This window comes from Convolutriloba macropyga, chromosome 12, assembly GCF_964194025.1.
Source record: "Convolutriloba macropyga chromosome 12, txConMacr16.3, whole genome shotgun sequence".
In the NCBI taxonomy this organism is placed as follows: domain Eukaryota; kingdom Metazoa; phylum Xenacoelomorpha; order Acoela; family Convolutidae; genus Convolutriloba; species Convolutriloba macropyga.
The window spans coordinates 41,458,609-41,486,422 of record NC_134479.1 but is presented as its reverse complement, the minus strand read 5'-3'; the positions used below and the strand labels follow the sequence as shown (position 1 = coordinate 41,486,422).

At 34.9% G+C, this 27,814-nt stretch overlaps 2 protein-coding genes across 17 annotated transcripts in view; one reads left to right on the top strand and one right to left on the bottom strand.

Annotated features, from left to right (window-relative positions):
• LOC142350892 (polyadenylate-binding protein 2-B-like) overlaps nucleotides 1-27,814 on the bottom strand; it is a 442,128-nt gene that overhangs the window by 309,623 nt on the left and 104,691 nt on the right. The gene's annotated exons all lie outside the window — the stretch shown is intronic.
• LOC142350889 (anoctamin-4-like) overlaps nucleotides 1-27,814 on the top strand; it is a 152,180-nt gene that overhangs the window by 78,663 nt on the left and 45,703 nt on the right. For all 16 annotated transcript variants that reach the window (XM_075402881.1, XM_075402876.1, XM_075402882.1 and 13 more), the window contains one exon: nucleotides 24,478-24,615. In XM_075402881.1, the coding sequence (XP_075258996.1) occupies nucleotides 24,478-24,615 (138 nt within the window). The remainder of the gene's footprint in view (nucleotides 1-24,477; nucleotides 24,616-27,814) is intronic.

The following is a 27,814-nucleotide window of genomic DNA, read 5'->3' as shown; positions in this document are numbered from 1 at the left end:
TTGCCAAATAATTTTTATTTGATGCTATATTGCAATTTAAACTTCAGAAATTGATACAATATTGTTATGCAGAGCCTGAAAATGCGTTTGAAGTTCATAATTGGCACATTTCTTGATTTTTTATTTTCTTTTTGGCTTTTTCTAATAATTTCTTCATATTTGAATCTTTCACCATGTCAAAAATCAGTTAATAAAGCAACTTCCCCATGAAAATTCATATACTGAACGCTTCTTTCGTAGCTCGATGTATTTTTGTTTTGTAAAACTGTACATATAATAATCCGATTTTCGTAGTTTCTTCCAATTCTCAGTTTTTTGTTTGTATTTTGGTTTTGATTACTAGACGTGGTCTATTTGTGCAACATTAGGGACTTCAATTTCGTTTCAATAAAAAATCAATCACTTTTCGGCGTTAAGTATTTGAAAAACAATTAAAACTTTCATAATTGCAGTCTCAAAAATTTATTGAACATTTCTTTGCAAATTGTTTCCATGTTTAGTATGTTTGAATTCTGCTTTTTCTTTTTTGTTCTCTTCAGGAGGATGGGTCATTGTCTCGGATGACTCGTTGTCTTTTCTATATCCCGAATGCTGAACAATGAAATGTATTCGTTTTTCTTGATTTTTTATTTGATTTCTAACCTTCAAAAATGAAGAATTAGTCCTTCTGTTACCGTGTTACTTACATTTTGTCCATTTTCTTCACATTCTAGTTTGTATCATTATAGCTTTGTCCTGGCACCTACATTGATTTTCGTTATATTGATTTTTTCCGTTGTTAAAAAATTGAATTTCAGCTTTCTTAGATTTTCGTCATTTTTGAGTGATCTCTATTGCCTTCACTCCAAATTAAAGATTGTTGCTAATATAAAGTTGGTTGCAGCGTAGAAAAATCAATGGCCTGATAGCCGAGTGGTCAGTGTATGTGGCTATGAATTGGGAGGTCAGCGAATCCCGGCGGGGTCAGATTTCTTTACCCGCCTGTCGTTCGAGAGCAATTCTTCCGACATTAGTCAGTTTGTTTTTAATAGCCGCGAAGCGATAGCGGCTATTACTGGGACATCATGTTTTTTTTAATTCGTCGTCTCCATCGAGGATTCTTACGACCTGACTTCTTGGAATTGACTTTTCAATGACCTCAGTGACTTCTCTTGCTTTGCAGTTGAAATTTGTGTACGTGATGTCATTTCTGCTTTTGGTCAATTGCGTGATTTACCTCACTAAAAAATGACTTCTAAACTCACTTATGGAACTTAATTTTATGAACATTTACTAGTTAATAGTGTGCATCTAGGTAGTGCGAAACTTATATGCCCTAATTCGTGATTATTAGTCTTGAGTTTTTGAATTCGAATATCCATTTTGATAAAAGCTCTTTTAGGGTTTTTTCCTTAGAGACCGTATGTATAATAAAATTGACAGTCCGAATCTGTCTATCTTTTCTTTAGTCGTTTCAATTCATGGAAGGCCACAAGCGTCTATTGCGGCTATTTTCCAGCACTCTGCTGGCTATGTTTTTTAGTTTTTCGATTTGTAATGGACTATGAAATCTTTTAAGGGCTTAAATATGGGTACTGGATTTTTTCTATAGACAGAGAAATCGTTTTAAAGATATCATTGTCACAAATTTTGTCGACTTTTTGATAGTTCGGTTTTTTTTCGGGTATTTAGTTTTTTGATCGGTAAATGAAACTGAAGGGTAATTGGAAAGAAATTGAAGATGGATTGCTGGATATCTTGAGGTGGCAAAGAAAAGGCTTTAAGGATAATAATATCACAGCTTTGGCGACTTGTCTCTAGAAGTTTTTGATCTGTAGGTGCAAATGAGGTTTTTTGAAAGCATGTATTAATGCGTATATTTTAGTGATATAATTTAAAGGTTTTTGGACGTTAGCTTCAAGAACTTTTTTGTTGTTTGGGCTCATTTTTCCAAATTTTTCATGTGCTGCAAGTTTTCTGCTAGCTTGCAAATGGTTGTTGGAGTTAAGCATAACAAAATATTGAATACATAAGTATGAAGAATAAGACAATTTCTCATTATTTTTTGTTTGTTAACGATTTTGTATTAAGGAATGAAAAAGTAATTAATTTTTTTGCTTTAAGCACTTTTCTGATATATTGTAAGTTACATCAGTAGCCTCAGCAGCTTTTATCTATATTCTACTTTCAATTATAATTTTTGGCTTATTTCGGCAGTAGGCCGGCCAACTTCTAAAATGCTCTCCTTTTGCTTTAAACGACAACAGTACAAGTTTGGACAAACCGCATGAATTAATTGGAGTTAGGCTAACTGAGTATTGGTTTTCTTAAGGTTTTTTTACCGGAAGTACTATAGCGACCTAAAAGCGACAGTGAGTAAAATTGCCGTGTGAACTTATTTTTTTCTGAGCGAGAGGAGTTTTTTGATCATGCGCTGCGTTTAGTGAATGACTTTTGACTATTTTTTTGACTGAATGGCCCATATAGATAACCGTTTTTAGCCATTTTTTGTCCAAGTGGCCAAGTTTTTTGCCAAATAATTTTTATTTGATGCTATATTGCAATTTAAACTTCAGAAATTGATACAATATTGTTATGCAGAGCCTGAAAATGCGTTTGAAGTTCATAATTGGCACATTTCTTGATTTTTTATTTTCTTTTTGGCTTTTTCTAATAATTTCTTCATATTTGAATCTTTCACCATGTCAAAAATCAGTTAATAAAGCAACTTCCCCATGAAAATTCATATACTGAACGCTTCTTTCGTAGCTCGATGTATTTTTGTTTTGTAAAACTGTACATATAATAATCCGATTTTCGTAGTTTCTTCCAATTCTCAGTTTTTTGTTTGTATTTTGGTTTTGATTACTAGACGTGGTCTATTTGTGCAACATTAGGGACTTCAATTTCGTTTCAATAAAAAATCAATCACTTTTCGGCGTTAAGTATTTGAAAAACAATTAAAACTTTCATAATTGCAGTCTCAAAGATTTATTGAACATTTCTTTGCAAATTGTTTCCATGTTTAGTATGTTTGAATTCTGCTTTTTCTTTTTTGTTCTCTTCAGGAGGATGGGTCATTGTCTCGGATGACTCGTTGTCTTTTTTATATCCCGAATGCTGAACAATGAAATGTATTCGTTTTTCTTGATTTTTTATTTGATTTCTAACCTTCCAAAATGAAGAATTAGTCCTTCTGTTACCGTGTTACTTACATTTTGTCCATATTCTTCACATTCTAGTATGTATCATTATAGCTTTGTCCTGGCACCTACATTTATTTTCGTTATATTGATTTTTTCAGTTGTTAAAAAATTGAATGATTTCAGCTTTCTTAGATTTTCGTCATTTCTTTGGTTTTAAATTGATTTCCTTTGGCTTACTAGAAAGCTTTTTCCAATTTTACACTTAATTTTATTTATTGCAATCGTCTTCAGACCTTGGTATTGTTTTTATATGATTTTTTGCCTTCGATTATTATTCTCTTGCTTATGTTTTTTCTATGATTAATTTAATTTTTGAGTTTTTATGAAATCATGTTATCTAGAATATATACATAAAGGAAGAGGCATGTGTTGTTTTTGTCCTAATTGCAGTAATTAGAAATTTGTAGTGGTTTGCTGATTCTCAAATTTAAGCATTCCTTTTTGAAAAATTTACTTTGGTTTATAAGATTATTATCTTCCGTTTGCTTTCGTGATCTTTTTGAGGTTAGAATCCTGAATTATTTGAGGGCAATTGATAGCCCTGTCAGCTTTTTCAGTCTATCAATATTTTGACCATCGTCATTATTTCGGTCCTTTTTAACGTTACCAAAAGTTACGTCAATAACATAAAATTTTGGTGCATTTTGTTTTTCTTGGTGACAGTGGTTTAATTTTTTTCAATTTCTATATCAGACCTGGGGGTGTAATGAGTTGGTGGTTTAATACAACAGGTAATGACTTCAGCTGCAATTATGGTTTTTTGTGAAGTTTTGACGCTTCGAATCACTTCCGTAATTCTTCAGGCTACATTTTTCATGCAATTTTTCGCTGGACCGTTTTGCGCGTTTCTTCTAGAACATTCTTTGACTTCTCAAGTGACTTTTTCACGCTTTCTTCCTTCGTTTTTGAGTGATCTCTATTGCCTTCACTCCAAATTAAAGATTGTTGCTAATATAAAGTTGGTTGCAGCGTAGAAAAATCAATGGCCTGATAGCCGAGTGGTCAGTGTATGTGGCTATGAATTGGGAGGTCAGCGAATCCCGGCGGGGTCAGATTTCCTTACCCGCCTGTCGTTCGAGAGCAATTCTTCCGACATTAGTCAGTTTGTTTTTAATAGCCGCGAAGCGATAGCGGCTATTACTGGGACATCATGTTTTTTTTAATTCGTCGTCTCCATCGATGATTCTTACGACCTGACTTCTTGGAATTGACTTTTCAGTGACCTCAGTGACTTCTCTTGCTTTGCAGTTGAAATTTGTGTACGTGATGTCATTTCTGCTTTTGGTCAATTGCGTGATTTACCTCACTAAAAATGACTTCTAAACTCACTTATGGAACTTAATTTTATGAACATTTACTAGTTAATAGTGTGCATCTAGGTAGTGCGAAACTTATATGCCCTAATTCGTGATTATTAGTCTTGAGTTTTTGAATTCGAATATCCATTTTGATAAAAGCTCTTTTAGGGTTTTTTCCTTAGAGACCGTATGTATAATAAAATTGACAGTCCGAATCTGTCTATCTTTTCTTTAGTCGTTTCAATTCATGGAAGGCGACAAGCGTCTATTGCGGCTATTTTCCAGCTCTCTGCCGGCTATGTTTTTTAGTTTTTCGATTTGTAATGGACTATGAAATCTTTTAAGGGCTTAAATATGGGTACTGGATTTTTTCTATAGACAGAGAAATCGTTTTAAAGATATCATTGTCACAAATTTTGGCGACTTTTTGATAGTTCGGTTTTTTTTCGGGTATTTAGTTTTTTGATCGGTAAATGAAACTGAAGGGTAATTGGAAAGAAATTGAAGATGGATTGCTGGATATCTTGAGGTGGCAAAGAAAAGGCTTTAAGGATAATAATATCACAGCTTTGGCGACTTGTCTATAGAAGTTTTTGATCTGTAGGTGCAAATGAGGCTTTTTGAAAGCATGTATTAATGCGTATATTTTAGTGATATAATTTAAAGGTTTTTGGACGTTAGCTTCAAGAACTTTTTTGTTGTTTGGGCTAGTTTTTCCAAATTTTTCATATGTGCTGCAAGTTTTCTGCTAGCTTGCAAATGGTTGTTGGAGTTAAGCATAACAAAATATTGAATACGTAAGTATGAAGAATAAGACAATTTCTCATTATTTTTTGTTTGTTAACGATTTTGTATTAAGGAATGAAAAAGTAATTAATTTTTTTGCTTTAAGCACTTTTCTGATATATTGTAAGTTACATCAGTAGCCTCAGCAGCTTTTATCTATATTCTACATTCAATTATAATTTTTGGCTTATTTCGGCAGTAGGCCGGCCAACTTCTAAAATGCTCTCCTTTTGCATTAAACGACAACAGTACAAGTTTGGACAAGCCGCATGAATTAATTGGAGTTAGGCTAACTGAGAATTTGTCTCTTCGATTGCCCCAACATTTACTCGCTTAAACGTTTGTTGACTTTAGATAAATCTAAGCACCCTGTTGATCTGAATGTATTAGTCTGCCCAACAACAAGAGTATAATTTAACCAATTCAAATTTACAGCTGATTTGCGAAATGAGCACCAACTTCACATGATCAGGAATTTGTATTACCTCTGCTTATTTAAATTTAAAATTTTAAAACTTGGCTTTTTGTGATAGTTTGATAGTAAAATTGACATTTTCGTGGTTTAGTTTGAGATGTGAAAATTATTGGTGGTAATAGCCGCTGAAGAGGTATTTTAGTTCACTTCAAATAAATTTATAATTCGCTCTAAATTTGGATGCGGTTTTCTAACATGAGGGCCGCTTGAAAAAAAAAACTCATCCAGATCCAATTTAATGCGACGTGCTTTTGTAAGACGGTTCCGTTGAATGGAACAGAAATGGATTCTGAAAGGTGCGCTACAAGCCTGCAGCTCAGTGGATTTGATCTGTTAATTTCTGCTAGTCGCCGTCAACCTCTCAAATTAGGAGCTCTCTTTTTATACAACTCGAAGTCTTATTACAGCTGTAAGCTGGGCGGAGCTATATTGCGGCGCTCTTGGCTTTTTACGACTCAAAGAGGAGTATTAATTTACTTAAGGTTTTTTTTACCGGAAGTACTATTTGTGCAGACGGTGTTTTGACCTAAAAGCGAAAGAGTAATATTGCCGTGTGAACTAATTTTTTCTACGCGAGAGAAGTTTGTTGATCATGCGCTTCGATTAGTGAATGACTTTTTGACTTTGAGAAATATTTTTGAGAGACCGACGCAAATAGCTAGCCGTTTTTGTCCATTTGGCTCAATGTTTTTTAAATTGTAGTTTGTTAATAGCCGCCCTCATCTTCTCAGCCGGCTATTATAGCGCTCATATTTTTTTACAATTCAAAGAATTTGAAGTGTATTGTGGCGCTGTCTTTTTTTAAGATCTGTTCACACATTTTCATGATTTTTGAAGTCAAATTGGAGTGGTGATTTTGGTCACGCCGAAACAGGAAGTGGAGCGAAAAAGCGAGTTGTTTTGCGGCGTAATTTTTTTTCGCTCTAATTTTAAAGTAGAGTGATAAAACGGCGTTTGAACAAAAATTCGCTTTCTCGCTAGTGGTTTTTTGTTCACATGCGGCAATTTCACTTTGATTTTTACTATTTTTTTCGATTTTCTGGCATATTTCATTCCAGATCTAATTTTTTGTTTAGTCAATAAAAATTCTTTGAATTGTACGTCAGGACTTGTCCTGCTATGTTTTTTTATTTCGTCGAACAAAAAATTTTTTTGCTTTACCTCATTTTGCCGCTTTTTCAACCTTTTGCGTGAACTATTTTTGACTTCTCTAGGCTAGTTTTTCTCTTCTCTCAATCTGTTAAAAGTGATTTTTAACATCAGTTGCTCAGCAAAGCAATTCAAAATGAACAGAGTCTGTATAAAAAATTGAAGTCAGAAACAGAAACAGGATAAACCCATAAAGCCCAATTTTAGATGCCAGCTGTTTGAACGTCGTTCCTCTAAGTCTTAGTTACCACCTCTAATGCTTATTGGTGTTGATAGTAGCCCCTGTAGCCTCTCTCTAAGGAATAGAAGTATGTTCAACTACGAAATACCATCAAAATTAATCGGACTTAAAAAATGTTTTTGTACAAAAATCTTTTTTTTTCAATATCTTTTATTCTTTCAATCCCAATCATGCTTATTGGAATCAACGGCGGCTATTTTCCGGCAATCGGCCGGGTATGTTTTTTCGCAGAAATAGGTTTTGATCGATGCTGCATCAAAACGCAGCTTTCTGAATTTGATACTACACAGTTTTGCAGAGCCTAACAATTCTTTCAAGCGTAAAATGGGCACATTTTTTAGCTTTATCGTTAATTTTTGATTTCCCTTAACTTCCTCATTTTATTTAACGAGGACTGTTTTCTTAAAAATCAGTGTATATGGCAACGTTCGTTTGACAATTCGTGTACTGAACAACTCTTTTGAACGTGAGGTCTTTTTTGTTTTATAAAATTTTACACATACTTTCTTTATTTGCAATTTTTGTCCAATTTTTCTTTTTTTGTTTGTTTTTGGTTTTAATTAGTAGAAATGTTCTTTCGGTGCTCAGCCAGTAGTTTTGTTTCGTGTTCTTAAAAACTGATTTATTTTTTGACATTTAATATTTGATCTTCAATGAAGATTTGTTTAGTTACAATTTTCATACATTTTTTAAGTTAATCAGTTTTTAATCTTTTTTTACAAAATATTTTTATTTCTCAATTCTCTGTAATCTTTTTTCGTTTTTTTGTTTAGTGAGAACGAGAACTCTGTGATGTTTTCAAGCCATGAGATCTAAATAAATAATTACTTATTTTTGATCGAGGTTGAGTGTATTTGAAACAGGATGGCTTTGTGAAAACATTCAAGGCTTTGTGAAAACTAAGTATTTGGGTCAAACGGTTGAATGGATCGAAGAGCTGCTTTGAAAATCTAATTTCAGCTATTTTTACATTTTCGCTTTCTTAAAAGTTTTTTTAGCATTTTTTTTATTCTGCGTCTATTTCTCATAGCAGTTGCGGAGTTGTGTGCATGAAATCATTTGTTGTCGCAGTTTTAGTGTTACTTCGTTTTGACTATTATTTAATTTCAATTGTTTTTGTTGAAGAAAATTTGCTAAATTCGATCAAATTTGCCTATTTTCAGATGTTTTTAAGGTTTTTGCCTATTGCGTCTAATCTTATGGTTTTGGCTTCAGTTTTTTTAGGTTTATTCTTAGTTAAGTGTTATTCTATTGGTGTTGTTATGAGGTGACACTTCAAGTCTAGGTATGGCGTTTTTGAACAAAAACCAATAACGCAAATTTCATTTTTCAGGTTTTTTTATCTTGGCAGTTTTCAGTAGTCATTTGATACTCTCCTGCGTTTTGTATGTGTGACCGATTTAGCAGAGGAAGCTATAAAAGGTTCTAGGGAGTAATTTTTGTGAAGAAGCTTGGAATGTAGGTAGCGCACCTCCGACTTATATAAATTAAACAGATTCCTTCGCTTCAGGTTTTTTTTATAAGTAGGGCTATTATTGGGCTTCTCTTGGTTGTTTACGACTCGGAGAGGAGGTGTTTTGACCTAAAAGCGAAAGAGTATTATTGCTGTGTGAACTAATTTTTTCTACTTGAGAGAAGTTTGTTGATCATGCGCTTCAATTAGTGAATAACTATTTGACTTTGAAAATGGTTTTTGAGAGACCGAGGCAAATAGTTAGACTCGAAATGAGTTTTGGTTTTCTTGGTTTTTTACTGGGAGTACTATTTGTTAAGGCAATGTTTTGACCTAATAGTAGGAGTAAGTAACATTGCCGTATGAACTAATTTTTTCTGAGGCAGAGAAGTTTTTTGTTCATGGTTGTCGTTCAGTAAATGAGTTTTTGACTTTGAAATGAGTTTTTGAGAGATTGAAGTTTACAGATGAGTTTTAAGCCGTTGTTTCGTCCTACTGGCCCAGTTTTTTGTTGTAACTTGTTTTTGGAGAAGTAAATAATGATCGATGTGGCATGAACACGCGACCATCTTAAATCGATACCACAATGCTTCTCAGAATCTAATATTCTGTTTTAAATGCAAATGTCCATTTTTCTCATTCTTTGTCAATTTTTGGAGTATTTTTAATTAATTGCTTTGTTTTTGTCGCTATTCTTTTTTTCTCATATTTTGCAATGGTACATTTTCACCATCTTTTTGATAGTTGTTGATTTCGATGCCTCTTTTTCACGTGAGATGCGTTTTTTATAAAATTGTACGTATATTAATCCAATTTTGGAATTGTTTGTTTGTACTTTGAGCTTATACGATAATGTCTTTTTATGCACCATCGCTGTTTTTTTTTCGTTTTGTTGCTGATTGAATTTGTTTTGGCAACAACTCGTTAAACTGATGTAAAAAGTTTAACCATATTTTGAGCATTTTTTTTCAAATTGTTTGTTTTGCCGTTGAATTGTTTTCACCTCTTACTGAGACAGGAAAATGACTTTGTTATGTTCCTAAACCTCGATTGCTTAATAACAAAATTTTTTATGTTTTTTAACCTCTTTCTTTTCATTTTGATTTTTAATTTGAGTTTCCAATTTAAATTTAGTTTTTTGATAAAGAAACTGCGAATTATTTTCTCTTCTTCACATATGTTTTCTTTCATTCTAGCATTTTTATTTCAAACAATCTTCTAACAGCTATAATTTTATTCGCCCTGCTTTTATTAAATTGAAAATTATTGATTTGAAGCTCGAAGTCCAGCTAAAGATAAATACGTCCCAGCTAAAGATAAATACAACCTTATTGTTCTCTTTTTGGGCGGCAACGATCTGTTTAACGGAAATGACGACTCTGAATCTGATACAAGAGAAATTTCAAGCGACTTTCAAAAGGTAGCTGATAAATGCACAACTGTAGCGAAAAAGGTATTCGTAAAAGGAATAACCCCGCGAGGTGAAAATTTTGCAAGCGATCAATGCTTAAACGATTTTCTCAAACAAAAGACGGACGTCAGCTGGAAATTTTGAAGCTCAAACAGTTATCTTAAAGGTAAACGGTACCGAAAAACAGGAGACGAAATACATCTTAACGACAACGGAATCAACAACCTAAAAAACTTACTTAAAGACAACGTGCTTTACACATCGTACGATCCAGAGCTACGGAAGAAAGGAAACGGCCGAATGATTGAGGGCCACAGTACCGGAACTTGCGATTGTGGTTCCTTCAGTGGATAGAGTGTTAGTTTTCACCTTTCTTGCTTTTCTCACGGTGACCTTCAGTGTATATGTATCTGTGTATATGTATATGCATATATATTTATCCCAGCCAAAGATAAATGAACTGTAGTTGTGGTTCCTCCAGTGAATATTTGCGTTGTCTTTGCCCGCAGTGACCTTTAGGTTACACAGGGTTCAAGAAAATACTACGAAGACTCCCCTTCGAATTACTATCCCACCATTCAGGAACTCCTCTCAGCCGAACAATCCGAGCTTTCAACCTTCGCAGGAAAGGCAAAGAAAAGTACTGTGGAATGCTTGCTGCGAGAAACTCTTCCAACTCAATCAAGCAAATAAAGAAAAAGTGATAATGACTTTGCAAAAAAATCAGCAAACTCTTTCAATGACATTGAAACAGATATTAAAGAATTGACTTAAGAAATTCAGAAAATGAAGGTGACTGAAACTGAACGACCAGATACCAAGATTGAGAAGAAAACATCAACCAGCCAATCCAAAAATGACGAAGTTAAACGTCAAATCAGAGTGGATGGCCTTCCAGAACCAGACGCAAGTAACAATGACACTTCATTTTTTGAACAAGAGACGAAAAATGTAGAGGCAGTCCTCAATCACCTGGAAGAAATTCCAAAAATTGAAGATAATCAGCGGATCGGAAAATTTGATGAAGAGGTCACGGCCTCGAACAGTGCTTCTGACATTGGGCATTGTATGCGAAGCAAGAAAGGAGTTTTTGACTTTGAAATGAGTTTTTGAGAGATTGATGTATATAGATAAGCTTTTAGCCGTTGTTCCATCCAACTGGCCCAGTTTGTTTGTTGTAACCTGTTTTTGGAGAAGTAAATGTTGATCGATGCGGCATGAACACGCGACCATCTGAAATCGATACCCCATTGCTTCTGAGAATCTAATATTCTGTTTCAAATGCAAATTTTGTCCACTTTTCTCATTCTTTGTCAATTATTGGCGTATTTTTAATTAATTGATTCGTTTTTGGCGCTATTCTTTTTTCTCATGTTTTGCAGTAGTACATTTGTCAAGATCTTTTTGATAATTTTTGATTTCGATGCCTTTTTCACGTGAGATGCGTGTTTTATAAAATTGTACGCATACTTATCCGATATTGCATTTTTTGTTTGTACTTTGAGCTTATACCACAGTCTTTTTGTGCACCAACTGTATCTTTGGTTTCGTTTTGCTGCTGATTGTATTTGTTATGGCAATAACTCGTTAAAATGAAGTAAAAAAGTTTAACCATATTTTGAACATTTTTTCAAATTGTTTGCTTTGCAGTTGAATTGTTTTCACGTCTTACTGAGACAGGAAGATGACTTTGTTATGTTCCTAAACCTCAATTGCTTAATAACGAAATTTTGATGTTCTTTAACCTCTTTCTTTTCATTTTGATTTTTAATTAGAGTTTCCAATTTAAATTTAGTTTTTTGATAAAGAAACTGCGAATTATTATTTCTCTTCTTCACATATGTTTTCTTTCATTCTAGCATTTTTATTTCAAACAATCTTCTAACAGCTATAATTTTATTCGCCCTGCTTTTATTAAATTGAAAATTATTGATTTGAACTAATAAGTTTTGTCTTCCTTTGAATTTTTTGCTTTTTTGTTTGCATTAACTGAGTTCATTAAACTTAATATGGCATTGGGGTTTTGCTAGCTTCACTTTTACAAATTTTGAACAGCACTCTTTGTGCGAATATTCGTAGGGCTTGGTTTTGGTAACAGAAATTTTTGCATTTGATTTTTCTGTCTCTTTGTCTTTTCACGATTAATTTCGTTTTGATAAGTTTTTTGGACATTGTTAATCGCGTTCGTGGTGATATAACGTGACAACTAATGCTTATAGTTAAAGCGACAAAATTTTTCTAGTTAGCAATTGGTTACTGCTTTTATACTGTAAAGTAATGTTTCCTTTGAGGGACTTCACGGAATTTGATAAACATGTTTTTAAACCTCTTCTGACCCTTTCTTGCATTATTCTAATTATTCTTCCAAAATAAAGTTTTGGGATCTTACGGCATCTAATATGGGTTGACGTTGGCTGCTCGCGTATTTTGATGTTTTTTAATTGCGTATCAAGCTCCAGCTAAAGAAGTCCAGCTGAGGATAAATACATCCCAGCTAAAGATAAATACAACCTTATTGTTCTCTTTCTGGGTGGCAGCGATCTGTTTAACGGAAATGACGACTCTGAATCTGATACAAGAGAAATTTCAAACGACCTTCAAGAAGTAGCTGATAGATGCAAACTGTAGCGAAAAAGGTATTCGTAAAAGGAATACCCCCGCGAGGTGAAAATTTTGCAAGAGATCAGTGCTTAAACGATTTTCTCAAACAAAAGACGGACGTCAGCTGGAAATTTCGAAGCGCAAACAGTTATCTTAAAGGTAAACGGTACCGAGAAACAGGAGACGAAATATATCTTAACGACAACGGAATCAACAACCTAAAAAACTTACTTAAAGACAACGTGCTTTACACATCGTACGATCCAGAGCTACGAAAGAAAGGAAACGGTGAAACGATTGAGTGCCACAGTACCGGAAATTGCATTTGTGGTTCTTTCAGTGGATAGAGTGTTAGTTTACCCCTTTCTTGCTTTTCTCACGGTGACCTTCAGTGTATATGTATCTGTGTATATGTATATGCATATATATTTATCCCGGCCAAAGATAAATAAATTGTAGTTGTTGTTCGTTCAGTGGATATTTGCGTTTTTTTGCCCCTGGTGACCTTCAGGTTACACAGAGTTCAAGAAAATGCTAAAACTCAAAGTGACCACAGGCTATAAAGTGATATCCAACATGAGCGAAAACAGAAACAGACTCCCCTTCGAATTGCTATACCACCATTCAGGAACTCCTCTCAGCCGAACAATCCGAGCTTTCAACCTTCGTAGGAAAGGCAAAAAAAAGTACTTTGGAATGTTGCTGCGAGAAACTCTCTCTCAACTCAATCAAGCAAATAAAGTAAAAATGATAATGAATTCGAAAAAAATTAAGCAAACTCTTTCAATGACATTGAAACAAATATTAAAGAATTGACTTAAGAAGCTAAGAAAATAAAGGTGACTAAAACTGAACGACCAGATACCAAGATTGAGAAGAAAACATTAAGCAGGCAATCCAAAAATGACAAAGTTAAACGTCAAATCAGAGTTGATGGCCTTCCAGAACCAGACGCAAGTAACAATGACACTTTAATTTTTGAACAAGAGACGAGAAATGTAGAGGCAGTCTCAATCACCTGGAAGAAATTCCGAAAATTGAAAACAATCAGCGGGTCGGAAAATTTGACGAAGAGGTCACGGCCTCGAACAGTGCTTCTGACATTGGGCAATGTATGGGAAGCATGAAAGGTCCTATCGAAAGCCCAAAACTTGAAATCATTTTGCGCGGACAAAGTCTTCATATCCCCTTGTCTCACTCCAGAAGATCTAGCCGTCGAACGAAAGCTGCTCATGAAAGTAGGGAAATAATTAATGCAGGCACCCTATCAAACTCTATGCGCATCAGAAACCTTCAATTGTTCGTTGACAGAATAATTAATATTGAGGAACCGAATGAAGTGGGCGCTCCAAATATCTGACTACAGATGAAAGAACTCCACATATTAATGTTCAACGTTCGAGGCTTGCTATCGCTATATAGAAGAACCCACTTCTCAGACTTCGTCTTCTATCACATTTTTGACGTTTTATCGTTGTGCGAAACATGGCTGGACAACTCTGTATCTGGCGGAGAACTGTTCCTGAACGATTACAATCTAGTTTGTAACAAGCACAATGTCTCCAAAAGACATGGTGGAGTCCTCATTGCTCTCAAAAACAACATTGAATACAGTACAATAGAACTTGTATTACCTGAAAACTGCTGCTGCGTGGCAATCGTGATCAAAACATTAGAGCCATTCATTCTGATTAACGCTTATAATCTTCCAAAAAATAGCTTCTTTCAATGGCCGCATGATACAATGCGGAGCATTCTTAGAAACGCGAGAAATCTAATCCAGAACCTCACTATTCTTGCAATAGGGGACTTCAAACTGTCCGAGGTCGACTGGAATTACTTTTCAAGTCCAAGCTCATACGAGATGGAATTTGCTGAAACCTTCCTGGAATTCAATTTGATTCAACTCGTCAACTTCAAAACAACCTCCTACAAGATTCTTGATCTTTGCCTGTCGTCTAAGCCTGAACGGATCACTTCCATTAATGAGGTCTGCCAGAATACACCTTTCTCCTCAAATCATAAACCAATATCAATTAACCTCAATTGTGATCGCAGAATCACGTCGCAAAAACCACAAAAGTCATACAACTTCAGCAAAGCGGATAAAGTCGGACTTGCCCAATCGATACAGAAGAATCCTTTCAAACCTTACTGCTGGACCAATCCTACCTTAATGGTCTCACTGTGGCTCGAGTGACTATCGTCATTCCTCAAAGAATTTGTTCCTATCAAGACGAAACATAGAAGGAGTCTTGCACCCTGGGTCTCTCCTATGGCTTCAAATGTGATTAAAAGAGTTCATACAATGGAAAAAATAAAACCTGATCAGATCTCAATGATACAGCAGATGAGAAATTCTCTAAACGAGCAATTGGAGCAGGATCTCAGTGTGTATGAAGCTGGGATTTTTGCACAGAGATCAACCGACCAAATTGTTTAACACCTGAGAAAAGTGAGAGGAAATGTAACACTTCCACTTGTTCTTCGAAATGAAGTCTCGGAAACAAAAACTCCGGCTGAAAAAGCCAATTTGCTGAATATCTACTTCAGATCTGTTTACTCGCCCAAAACTAGTGTAATATTCCAGAAAACCCTCTCAGATATCACGAAGATGGTGATTTTAATAGGGAAAACTATGTTCTTATTATTCTGATCAATCTAGACATCAAAAAGGCAACTGGTGAGGATAACATTCCCAATTGTCTCCTGAAGTCTCAGGCGAAGAGCCTAGCGAAATCACTGTCTTTTATTTTTAGAAAAACAAAAGAAACTGGCATCTATCCAGAACAATGGAAAATCTCTGAGGTTGTACCGATATAAAAAAAAACAAGGAAATCGAAGTCAGGTCAGAAACTATTGACCTGTCTCACTTCTTTCTTGTGCAATCAAAATCTGAGAAGGATGCTTGTTTGACAAACTGTGGTCTATCGTATCACCCCACACGCATGCTTACAGAAAAAGTTAGTATCATTCGGTGTTCGCGGTTATGTCCTCAAACTAATCGAAAGCTATCTGAGCCACCGTTACGAACATGTTACCATTGAAGACTGTTCATCATCACTACTGGAAGTAACAAGCAGTGTCCCTCCGGGCTCCCTTGTGGGACCTCTTTTCTTCTTGGTATACATAAACAGTTTACTGGATCATCTATCTATAACTCAGGCAGCCTACTTCATCCTCGCTGATGACACTAAACTTTTAGCCTCAAATTTACTCACGATTTTATCTGAATTGGAAAACGGGGCAAGCAACAACAAGATGATATTCCATGCAGAAGAGAGCAAGATTATCAATTTTGCGTGGTGATTGTCCCCAATATATCCTAAATGGTGTAAGTGTTGAAATCGTTTCCTCACACAAAGACCCGGGTCTCACCATGACACATAGTCTAAACTGGTCCCTTCGTATCTCGACACGACTTCAAAAAGCCTACAATACATTTTTCTTTGCCAGACGTAATTTTTCAGGAGCAATATCTGTGAAATCGAAGCTGGCTCTATACAAAAGCACTGTTCTCAACACTTTATGTTTTGCTTCACCTTGCTGGTTTCTATCCCGGGGAGACATGAGGAAGATTGAACAGCTACATCGCCGAGTTACCAGATGGGTTTTGCCTTGGAAATCCGATTATAGGGAACGATTAATATTACTTAATCTCCTGTTAATTCCAATGTACATTCAAGTACTTGACATCCTCACGCTTTTAAAGATGTGCAACAGGGGCTATGACATTGACCCCACAGTTCACTTTTAAACTTGGAAGATCGAGTTCTCGCGTCTGCAGAATTATCCCACACATTGAATACCCTAGTACTGAGAACAGTACCATGAATTCTTTGTGAGAACTTCCCGTATCATAAAACGTTTACCAGCAGTTGATGTTATCCAGCCCTTGGGCCTCAAGCCAAAGCTCCTGTCGATCTTCTGGACTTTTTTCCATTAAATCTATTCAGAGACTATCCTGTGCTCTTTGCGCTATTCATGTAGATGCTCCATATGTATTACCTGACTTCTGTAAGAGGGATAATGAATCTCCTCAACTTTTTGTTGTAAATTCATATTATTATTATTCTTATGTAAATTGTAAATTCATATTAAATTTTTTCTTGAAAAGATTTTGTTAAGGTTTGTTTACTTATTAAATGATTAATTTTTTGTTAAAAATTGTTCTTTTTAATAGGAAAAATTACGGAAGTTGATAAATTTTGAAGCAATTTTTTATGGTTTTTGAATTTTTCTTCGAAGATAGAAACTTTTGACAGTTTAACCTAGCTTGCACTTTGCCGCTTGAGCAGCGTGATGTTTCCAATTCTTTAAAACACCTTTCGTAGTATTTTTTGCTTGTATTCAATACAGGAGTAATGGCGTCAACTTTTTATAGTTCTGTTGGTTTTATGGGCTATTTTTCAAATTTTGACCTAATCTTTTTTGTTCCAAATGATTTAAAATGTGTTTTTTCAGAGAGACGACTCTTCGAGTTGTATCCGGAATTCTTCCGGTTATGTTTTTTGTTTCGTCGTTTGACGCTCTTTTTTGTTTTAGATTTGTTTACACAGCAAGGCTAAAGAAGTAAAATTTTCAGATTGACTTCTTCCTCTCACTAACGGTTTTTGCGCGCGCATGACGTCATTTTTTATTCTCTCTAGCAAAAGTTTTTTTTGCGTAATTAGATTTTAATCATACGTGACTACTTCATTATATACAATGACTTTTGCACTTTAAAATTTAAGTTAAAATTTTGAATAAGTTTAAGGTCAAAGGAACTTAAATATGTAATAAAGATCCCGTATGAAAAGGCTTCTGCTCAACTAATTTTAACAAATTTTATTAATTCATCTCTTTACATAGCTTTTTGAGCGGCGTCGATAACTTTTTCAACTTATATCTGTATCTGTTTCTATGTCTATCATACGGCACGGAAGTCTTTTTTTCGCAGCTATTTCGGCAATCTGTGGCTATGTTTACAATTCAAGGGATTTGAATTGTATTGGGGTGTTGTCTTTTTTTAAGATCTGTTCACAAATTTTCATGATTTTTGAAGTCAATTTGGAGTAGTGATTTTGGTCACGCCGAAACCAGAAATGGAGCGAAAAAGCTTGTGGTTTTGTGGCATGAAAATTTCGCACTAATTTTAAAGTAGGGTGAGAAAACGGTGTTTGAGCGAGAATTCGCTTTCTCGCTAGCGGTTTTGTGTTCACATGTGGTGATTTCACTTTGATTTGCACTGTTTTTTTAAATTTTCGGATCGGATTTTTCCTTAAAGATTTTTCAATACATTCATAGTTCATTCTAGGCGTAATATTTTGTTTGAACCAAATTTTCATTTCTCGCTTGTGGTTTTTTTTCTCCCTAGCCCCATTTTGACATTGATTTTTTGTTCTGTTTTTGTTTTTTTATCATATTTTTTAGAAATGGTTTTCCCAATTCATTCTAGTCCGTTCTAGGTCTAGTTTTTTGTTTTGTCAATAAAAGTCCTTTGAATTCTGCGTCAGTACTTTTCCTGCTATGTTATTTTTGCTTTTTTGTTATACAATTGAACGAGCAAAAATATCGGAATTTCAGGAAGTGAATAAAGTTTTCAAAAGATTGTTTTGGTGAACAAATTCGAAGAGCGGATAAAAGATAGGGTGGTTATTTTGATCATACTTTCCTTCAAAACTAGAAATGTTGGTGCCGGAAAATTTTCAATGTATGCTTATTCACGCGCAGATTTTTGAAAGCAGTTTTTTAGTCTGAAGGTCTTTCACAGGTTTTTTGCCTTTTCGTCTTTTCTCTTGATTGTTATTTAGAGTTTCTGTTGTGTGATTAATTTCTTACTCATACGGTATAACAGAAGTAAAATTAATGTGGAATAAATAATTTTAGGACCCGGCAATCCAAAGAGTATTTTCTATTAGTTTTTTCTTATTTAAGACTTGATGCCTTATTTAGTTTCCTTTTCCTATTTTCTATCGGTTTTTTGTCTATCAAAAGTGATTTTTTGAAAAGAAGCTAACTCTGTATTCCACTCTGTTCCGCTCTTTTTTGGAGTCGCGTGAATGTTTTTATTTCCATTTTTATTTTGATATTTATATTGTACTTTTAATTGCTCTCAAACGAAGTTTGAAGCAACTGTTGTAAACATGTGTCTTTTTAATGCTAAGATTTGCTTGACTGTTTTTGTGCTTTGATCATTCTTTGATTTCTTGACTGACTTGCTCACACTTTCACACTTTAGTTCTTCGCTTTTGAGTGATCTGACTTGTACTTGTTCTGGAATATAGTTCGTTGCTTATAGAAATTGTGAGCGAAATGAAATCGAAACCCTTTTAGATGAGTAGTTGCCTGGAGGTACGTGGTACGACGAACCTCTGCGGGGTCGAGATCTTTGCTTTTCTATAAAATGACTCTAAGCTACACTCCCTATAAATTAAATTGCCTACGTGTGTCCTTCGAGAGCAATGTGTCTGACGTTAGTCAGTTTATTTTTCTTTGCTTTCAATTGTTTTCAACCTTAATAAATAGTTGTTCGTTTGGTGTATTTGATTAGTGAGTGGTTGATGGGGGAAAGTCAAGTTGAACTTCGAGTCGATTCTGGAGTCAGTTTTCATTTTTACAATTCGAAGAGGTTAGTTTTTGCTTTGTATTGGCTCTTTCTTTTTCGTAAGATGTGTTTAATTTTTCTTATGACTTGGAATTTTCAAAACTGGATAAACAGGAAAATCCCAGTGGGTATTAGGTGTCATTAGAGGAGCTTCGCTGGCCTAAGTAGTCTTTCAAGAGCTTAGTGTGCAAAAGTCCAAGGTGAAAATATCAAGGTGAAAAAATCTTTCACGTGTTTGTCGTTTCTGAGTTTTTAAATTGCTCTCAAAGAAAACTTGTAGCAATTATTTTTATTCCTGTGCGTTTCGCGTGGTTTGTGCCATTTTGTTTGCTTGAACGATTTTTTGGTCTGACGCTTTGACGTTTCGTCCTCAGAAATGATATAAACAGGTAACACCCGGAGAGCCTCAAGTGGCTAAACAGCTCTCTTATGGCCTTAATCATTGCTACTCTCGGAGGATGCGATTCAGTCACATTTTTGAGAAGACAATTCCATGGTGTGAAGGGCGGTTGTTAATCTTGAAAGTTCTTGGAGCTCTTCGGCTTATTAGACTTTAATAAAATCGGCACCTCCCCAAATCAGCCCCTGCATCTGCACCCTGTTCCACCCAAAACGCAGCGCGCTCGAACCCACCTGTCTTTTTGTATAAATATTAAGAACTACCAACTTTTTAGTAATTGTGCTACTTTTCTTTCGACGTTTTTGTCTCTATTTTGTTTGTAGTATGCCCAAACCTTTTTAAAATGGAAGTTAAGTTTTATGTGGGTTCTGCTATGAATGAAGTGCTGAATTCCGCAAGTTTTACAAGAGCAAGAGTTTATAAGTGCTGTTGTTTTTTTAAGGTCAAGTTTCAAATAAATCTCGTTTGAGCTCGAAGATGGGCCTTAGCGTGTTTTTGGCATAACAATGTTACATCTGAATCGTATTGCTGATTTCATTTTTTTCAATTGTTGTTTTTGCCTGCATATGCTTGTTTTTCATATATCAATCAAGTTTTTGTTAGATCTTCTTACCTTGCCCATTGGATCTGCTAATTGGAAAAGTTTGTGTTCAACACACTTTTTGCAAGTAATAGGTAATATTAATTTGATGTGCTGGTCAAATAATGGATTTGGCGATTTTTCGTTAAATTTTTTCCATTGTAGTTCAAAAATTCTGCTTCTATTTTTTTTTTAAAATGTTTTACCTTATCGTTTTAAGTGAGTGACCATTTTCCTGTTTGAATTCTGACATACCTCACGCGCTGTTTCAACTGAATTGAATTGAGAATTTAGAATGGAATCAGAAAATCTCTGCCAATACATTCACGATTAAAAAGCAAAAGCAATAGAAACTGCATGAAACAATAAAGCCCAGGCCTTAAGACCTAATGTTTAAATTAGCGAAGTAATATAGAGTATACTGCTGATTGGTTATAGTTTTACTCTTATAGTCTCCTGATTTATAGGCTGGGTTAACTTTTTTTACAATCCGAAGTAATTGGATTGTATTGGTGTGCGGTCTTCTTTTTTCATTTCTGTTCACACTTTTTTCCGCCTTTTCACGTCAGTGAGAAATCAAATTAGAGTGTTGATTTTGATCGAAATGGAGTAGTAAAGGGAGAGAAAACCGAGTGATATGTTTCAAATTACCTTGTAAAAGTGGAGTTAGAAGTTGTTGTTTGAACAATTTTACTATTTTTGAAAGTGAAGTTTTTTGTCACATACGGCAAGTTGACTGCTGTTTTCAGTGTTTCTTCTCTTGTGCGATATGAGTGATAAATATGTGTTATAATTGCGCCTCTTTGCAGTTGCTTGATTTCAGCGACGGTCAGCTAATGCTTTTTATGACTTTGACACTATTTGTTGGTAATTGTGAAAATATGATTTTGTCCCTTTTTATTGTTTCTTTTGTTTTGTCGATTAACGTCTGTGTTGATAGTTTTTTTGGTTGCTAATGAGATGAAGATGAAACTAATTAAAGGTTTGAGTTCAGGGATAGTGTTATTCATAGCTTTGATTTCATTTGTTTTCAAAAGTTTTTAAGGAAATTTTGGAGTTTTGCAAGTTATTGTACTTATTGCTCCTAGGTTGCTGATATAAATCATTTAAGTCGATTGATTCTTTATTTTTAACTTTGATGGCTTCTATAACTTGGATTTTATTTTGTTCTTTTTTTTGCGTTTTTATTATTCACTATTGTTTTGTCTCTTAAATGTCATTATTGACAGGTCTCTTCTGTTGCCAAATATGCTTTAGTTAAACGAATTGATCGGTTCAGTTTATAGTTTTTGCTCTCTATGACTGATACGCTTAACGTTTTCTGGAAAAATTTTGTGAGTTTTTGAGGTTGTGCCTCATCTTTATTTGTTTAATGGCCGCATAGCGATAGCTTGGACTGTTATTGGCCTTCTCTTGTTTTTACATTACAATTCAAGGAATTTGAATGGTATTGGGCGCTGTCTTTTTTTAAGATCTGTTCGCACATTTTCATGATTTTTGAAGTCAAATTGGAGTAGTTTTTTTGGTCACGCCGAAACAGGAAATTGAGCGAAAAAGCGAGTGGTTTTGCGGCGTGAATTTTTTTCGCTCTAATTTTAAAGTAGAGTGAGAAAACGGTGTTTGAACAAAAATTCGCTTTCTCGCTAGTGGTTTTTTGTTCACATGCGGCAATTTGACTTTGATTTTTACTGTTTTTTCGTTTTTTTTTGGATCGGATTTTTTCTAAATGGTTTTCTCAATCCATTCACAGCTCATTCTATGCCTAATTTTTTTGTTTGAATTCAATTTTAATTTCTCGCTAGTGGTTTTTTTTGTTCACATACGGCATTTTGACAGATTTTCTGTTTTTTTCTTATTTTTTTGTTCTAATTTTTTTAAAATGGTTTTCTCAATTCACTCATAGTCCATTCTAGGTCTAGTTTTTCTGTTTAGTCAATGAAAATTCTTTGAATTGTACGTCAGGACTTGTCCTGCTATGTTTTTTTTATTTCGTCCGTCGCGATTTTTGTTACGACCATATGACGTCACAACCACTTCAAATCTGCTTTTTGTTCATTCGTTCATGCAATTTCAACTGAAATGCGTGCGTAACGTCATTTTTTGCCTATAAATTAGAGCGAGTTTTTTACAATTCAAAGAATTTGAATTGTATTGCGGCGCCGTCTTTTTTTTAAGATCTGTTCACACATTTTCAAGATTTTTGAAGTCAAATTGGAGTAGTGATTTCCGTCACGCCGAAACAGGAAGTGGAGCGAAAAAGCGAGTGGTTTTGCGGCGTGAAATTTTTTCAATTCAAATTTAAGGTAGAGTGAGAAAACGGTGTTTGAACAAAAATTCGCTTTCTCGCTAGTGGTTTTTTGTTCACATGCGGCAATTTCACTCTGATTTTTACTGTTTTTTCGATTTTTTTGACCAGATTTTTTTCTAAATGGTTTTCCCAATCCATGCACAGCTCATTCTAGTCCTAGTTTTTTGTTTGAATTAAATTTTCATTTCTCGCTACTGGTTTTTTTGTTCACATGCGGCATTTTGACATTGATTTTCCGTTTTTTCTTATTTTTTTGTTCTAATTTTTTTAAAATGGTTTTTTCAATTCACTCATACTCCATTCTAGGTCTAGTTTTTCTGTTTAGTCAATGAAAATTCTTTGAATTGTACGTCAGGACTTGTCCTGCTATGTTTTTTTATTTCGTCCGTCGCGATTTTTGTTACGACCATATGACGTCACAACCACTTCAAATCTGCTTTTTGTTCATTCGTTCATGCAATTTCAACTGAAATGCGTGCGTAACGTCATTTTTTGCCTATAAATTAGAGCGAGTTTTTTACAATTCAAAGAATTTGAATTGTATTGCGGCGCCGTCTTTTTTTTAAGATCTTCACACATTTTCAAGATTTTTGAAGTCAAATTGGAGTAGTGATTTCCGTCACGCCGAAACAGGAAGTGGAGCGAAAAAGCGAGTGGTTTTGCGGCGTGAAATTTTTTCAATTCAAATTTAAGGTAGAGTGAGAAAACGGTGTTTGAACAAAAATTCGCTTTCTCGCTAGTGGTTTTTTGTTCACATGCGGCAATTTCGCTTTGATTTTTACTGTTTTTTTTTTTCAATTTTTTGAATTGGATTTTTTTCTAAATACTTTTCCCAATCCGTTCATAGTCCGTTCTAGGTCTAGTTATCTGTTTGGTCTATAAAAATTTTTTGAATTGTACGTCAGGACTTGTCCTGCTATGTTTTTTCATTCGCGTTATTAAATTTTTGATCACACTTGACTTACCTCACTCTCAAAAATGACTTCCTCACTTTGAAATTGACTTTTATTTGCTTTAATTCAAAAAGATAAGGTCAAATGGTTGTGTGTCACTCTAAATGAAGGTTATTTGAGATCATCTAATAGAAGCAGCAAAAACGTACACAAATTTCGAATCAAAATATAACATATCAGCCTTCAATGAAAAGGCGAATTTTTTCGGTCTGTCTTTTTTACTTATTTTTGAGACTGCAGATCTACAAAGCTATTGCGGCTATTTTCTAACAATCTGCCAGCTATGTTTTTTTTCTGAGTAAAAAGTGTCAACAACGGTAAGATTCATTTGTTGCTAATAAGGAATCGTTGTAAGTTGTTTGATGACATAGTGATTTAATATGCTAAAGTTAAGAAGTTTCCAAGGTAGTTATGAGATTCTTTTTATTTAGAAGTATATTCTAATTTTTGCCAATTTCTATAGTTTTGCCTCTTCTTTTCTTTGTGTCAATGTTTCCCCACAAGGTTGATGTTCTGTTTTTTTTTCATTGCAAGGATGCGTAGAGACAATTTTTTCAACCATGTGTAGTTATTTTCAGTTATTCTTGAAACAAGTCCTGGAAAAATAACTTATCCAATTGTTTTCAGATTTGGTTATTTTTTGCTCAACTAAGGTCTTGGACTTCGATGACTGTCTTTGTTTGATGGTAATTTGAAATTTTTAATACTAAGTTGTTAATTAGTTCAATTCTTTGGATTTTACTTCAGGACTTATCCGGCAAAGTTTTTAAATGAAACTGCGGACCCCGTTCGAACACTTTTTGACACCTAGGCTGTCGTCTTTTTTGATCTGAACGTAAAACTGGTGCAAGTTAGCTCCAACCTCTGCTAGTTTTTCCATTTTGAATAAAATGGGTAAGTTTTCAATTATAGCCGCGCCCCATATCACTCAGCGTGGAACGTATAGCTTCCTCCCCTATTACCATTAATATTCCATATTGCCCGGGGGGGGGGGTGCTCAATTTTTATTTAATTTTGTCTGTATCTCTTACAATAATGCCCGCTGTTTTAGGAGATACTTTGGAGAGAAGATTGGCATCTACTTTGCATGGTTGGGATTCTACACGTGGTTCCTATTCCCAGCAGCCGTCCTAGGATTCTTCTGTTTCCTCTATGGCTGTCTCACTATGGCCACTGATGATATATCACGGTGAGAAACAGTTCGTAGAGCGCAATATGAACTTATTGATTTCATTATACAAATTGTGGACTTGATTGCAAAGCAATTGAAAATGAAACCAATCCAGATTGGATAATCTGTCCTGGCCGTTATTGTCCGTTTCATGGCATTGCTTTTTTTATGTTTAATTGCTCTCAAACGAAGTTTGTAGCAATTATATCAGTCGCGTGTTCTTTTTATGCGTGTCTAACATTGCGCCTAACATCGGTTCGTTGTTTTCAAATCTGGTAACGCTAATTTTGTCCTGTAATAATATAATGATATGTCGCCAATTCAATATACTTGTGCTCTCAGATAAAGTTTTCAGTCATTTCGGCTTGTTGAGCTTTTTATTCAATTTTTGATTTATAGTTTTTTCTCTGGACAGTTGGACTCGGAAAGCAGAATAAATTTTTCGAACCCAAGGGCAACAGGTCGTTGTGCAGTTATTTAGAGCGTTTTGGAGTCGAAGCTCTGTTGTTCCGTCGGAACTGCCGAGGAGGAAAATTTCATGGTCAAAGCGAGCTGTTTTGGTAGGTACCGCTCTTTTTGCCCCTTTTCCCCACACCCCATTTTTCTGCCCTTTAATCTTTGGCGTTAGCATCACGAGTAAGCTATCGCCAAAGCCAACCCATTTTAATAGTTGGCGACTAAACGTCATTTTTCTATAGCTATGCAGCTGTTATCTGAGCGTAGCTATACTGTGGTGTTCCTGTTTTTTTTACAATTTGTATTGTACTTGAAGAGCAGTGTTGGTGGAGCGTCTTTTTTGATCGGTATTTTTGTTGACGGGTATTTGAAACAGGAGTGAAATGCGTGAAAACAAAGTTTTTATTAGGGCACGTTGCTGAAGAAACCTGAAGATCGAGTAGTTTTGTTAATGTCACTTTTTTGAGAGAGAGAGAGCGAGAAAAGAATGAAAAAACTTTTGCTAATGTAACAGAACATTTAATTATTCGCCGAATATTGGACAAGGAGACACTTGAAAGCGAGACAGGGAACTTTTCAATGTAATAAATTTTAAAAACTTCTAATTTTCTTGTTTTTCAATAGCCGCCTTCAGCCTCTCTCTATTAATTAAGCGCTCTCGGTTTTAAAATTCGCTTTATGTTTTGATCACGTTTATGATAAGTCACGATTTTCACGTTTGACTCACTGTTTTCTTGTGTGACTTACTACACTCACTGTTTCGACTGAATGGATTTTTCGACTGAATGTAGTGAATACCTTCAATGTCAAAAGAGAAAATTCGAAAGAAACGGGATAAACAGTTAAAACTCGGTCATTAAGTCTTGGTGCATTAGTTTATCAAAGTGCATAAGAGTCATTGCCTGCTGACTTTAGTATTAGGCTTAATAGCTGTCAGTTTAGAAGCTGAATTAAGTATATTTTTGGAATCTATTCGAAACAGCACATCAATTTAGAACACTTTTTGACATTTTGAAAAATTTTTTGTCAAGTTCTATCTCTTTTTTCTTTGTTTTCTTTTTCAATCCCAATGTGCGTTAAGGGCGTCAACGGTGCGACGTTTTCGACCTGCCCGTTTTTGAATGCGTAAAATTGCATACTTTTTCTATAGCTGTTTTTATAGCATCGAAGCTCAATTGTTTGACTTTTTGTCCTAAAAAATATGATAAAAAGGAAACACCCGGAGCTTATCTATTTCTCTTAGAGGCTTCTGCCTGACCAGTCTCTAAAAATGAACTTCTTCAAAACCTTTTTGAGGAGAGAATTTCATGGTGTGAAGAGTTGTTCGTTATCTTAATAATTGACACCTCGCCCATTGCAAACAAACACGCCCATTGCAAACATGAAAGCATCTCTAAGCAAAAGCTCTAGGTGCTACCGAAGTCAACCTCTTCGGCGGTCGGCTCATTTGATATTTTTGAATTGCTAAATGATTAATAGCCGCCGTCAGCCTGTGAACGGCTATTATTTAGGCGCTCTTTTCTAAATTTGCTTTTATTTTTGATCACGTTTTTTGTATTACGTTAGCAACAATTTCCACGCATGATTTCTGACCTACTTCACTCACTGTTTCAACTGAATGGATTTTAAGTTCTTTTACGTATGAATTACATAATTTAGTGAATATGGTCAGGGTCAAAAGAGCAAAATCTTCTGATTTCAAGAGTTCTAATTTTATCCAAACTCCTTTTTCTCCCGTCAACCTCCCTCCTGATGCTGATGGGCTGTGCTGTCAGATTTTGACTCCTACTCAGTAACCGCTGTTTTCAACTAGCAAATAGCGGAGTGAATGCTAAATATGAGTTCACGATTTAATTGGGTTAGACGCTCGTCCCTTAGAGCGAATCTTAGGAAGGTTAAAATAATATTGATCAAATAGTTCTGCACTCTAAAAATTCTATCTCAAATTGTGTCCGTATATTCACGTTTCTATATTAAGTCAGCAGTTATTGCTCTTGTTGTTTTTTCTTTGATTAAAATTTGTTTCGAAAAGCCGACTTTCCTGTTTTCGAATGCTTAAAATTGCATAATTTTACGATAGCTATTTTTTAGCTCCGAAACTTACTCATTTGACTTTTCATCCTTAAAAATGAGTTAAAAAATAACGCCCTGAGCTTATTTACTTCTCTTGGAGGCTTAAGATTGACCAGTCTCTAAGAATAAGACTCTTCAAAACTGTTTTGAGGAGAGAATTTCATTGTGTGAAAAGTTGTTCTTTATCTTAATATTTGACAACTCTCAGTCACGCCCATTGCAAACATGAAAGCATCTCTTAAGAAAAGCTCTAGGTGCTACTGAAGCCAACCGCTCTTCGGTGTTCGGCTCATTTGATATTTTTGAACTGCTAAATGTTTAATAGTCGCCGTCAGCCTGTGAACGGATATTATTTAGGCGCTCTTTTTTAAATTTGCTATTATTTAGGCGCTCTTTTTTAAATTTGCTTTAACTTTTGATCACGTTTTTTTTGTATTACGTTAGCAACAATTTTCCCGCATGATTTCTGACCTACTTCACTCACTGTTTCAACTGAATGGATTTTAAATTCTTTTACGTATGAAATACATAATTTAGTGAATATGGTCAAGTTCAAAAGATCAAAATCTTCTGATTTCAAAAGTTCCGATTTTATCCAAACTCCTTTCTCTCCCGCCAACCTCCCTCCTGATGCTGATGGGCTGTGCTGTCAGATTGTGACTCCTACTCAGTAACCGCTGTTTCAAAC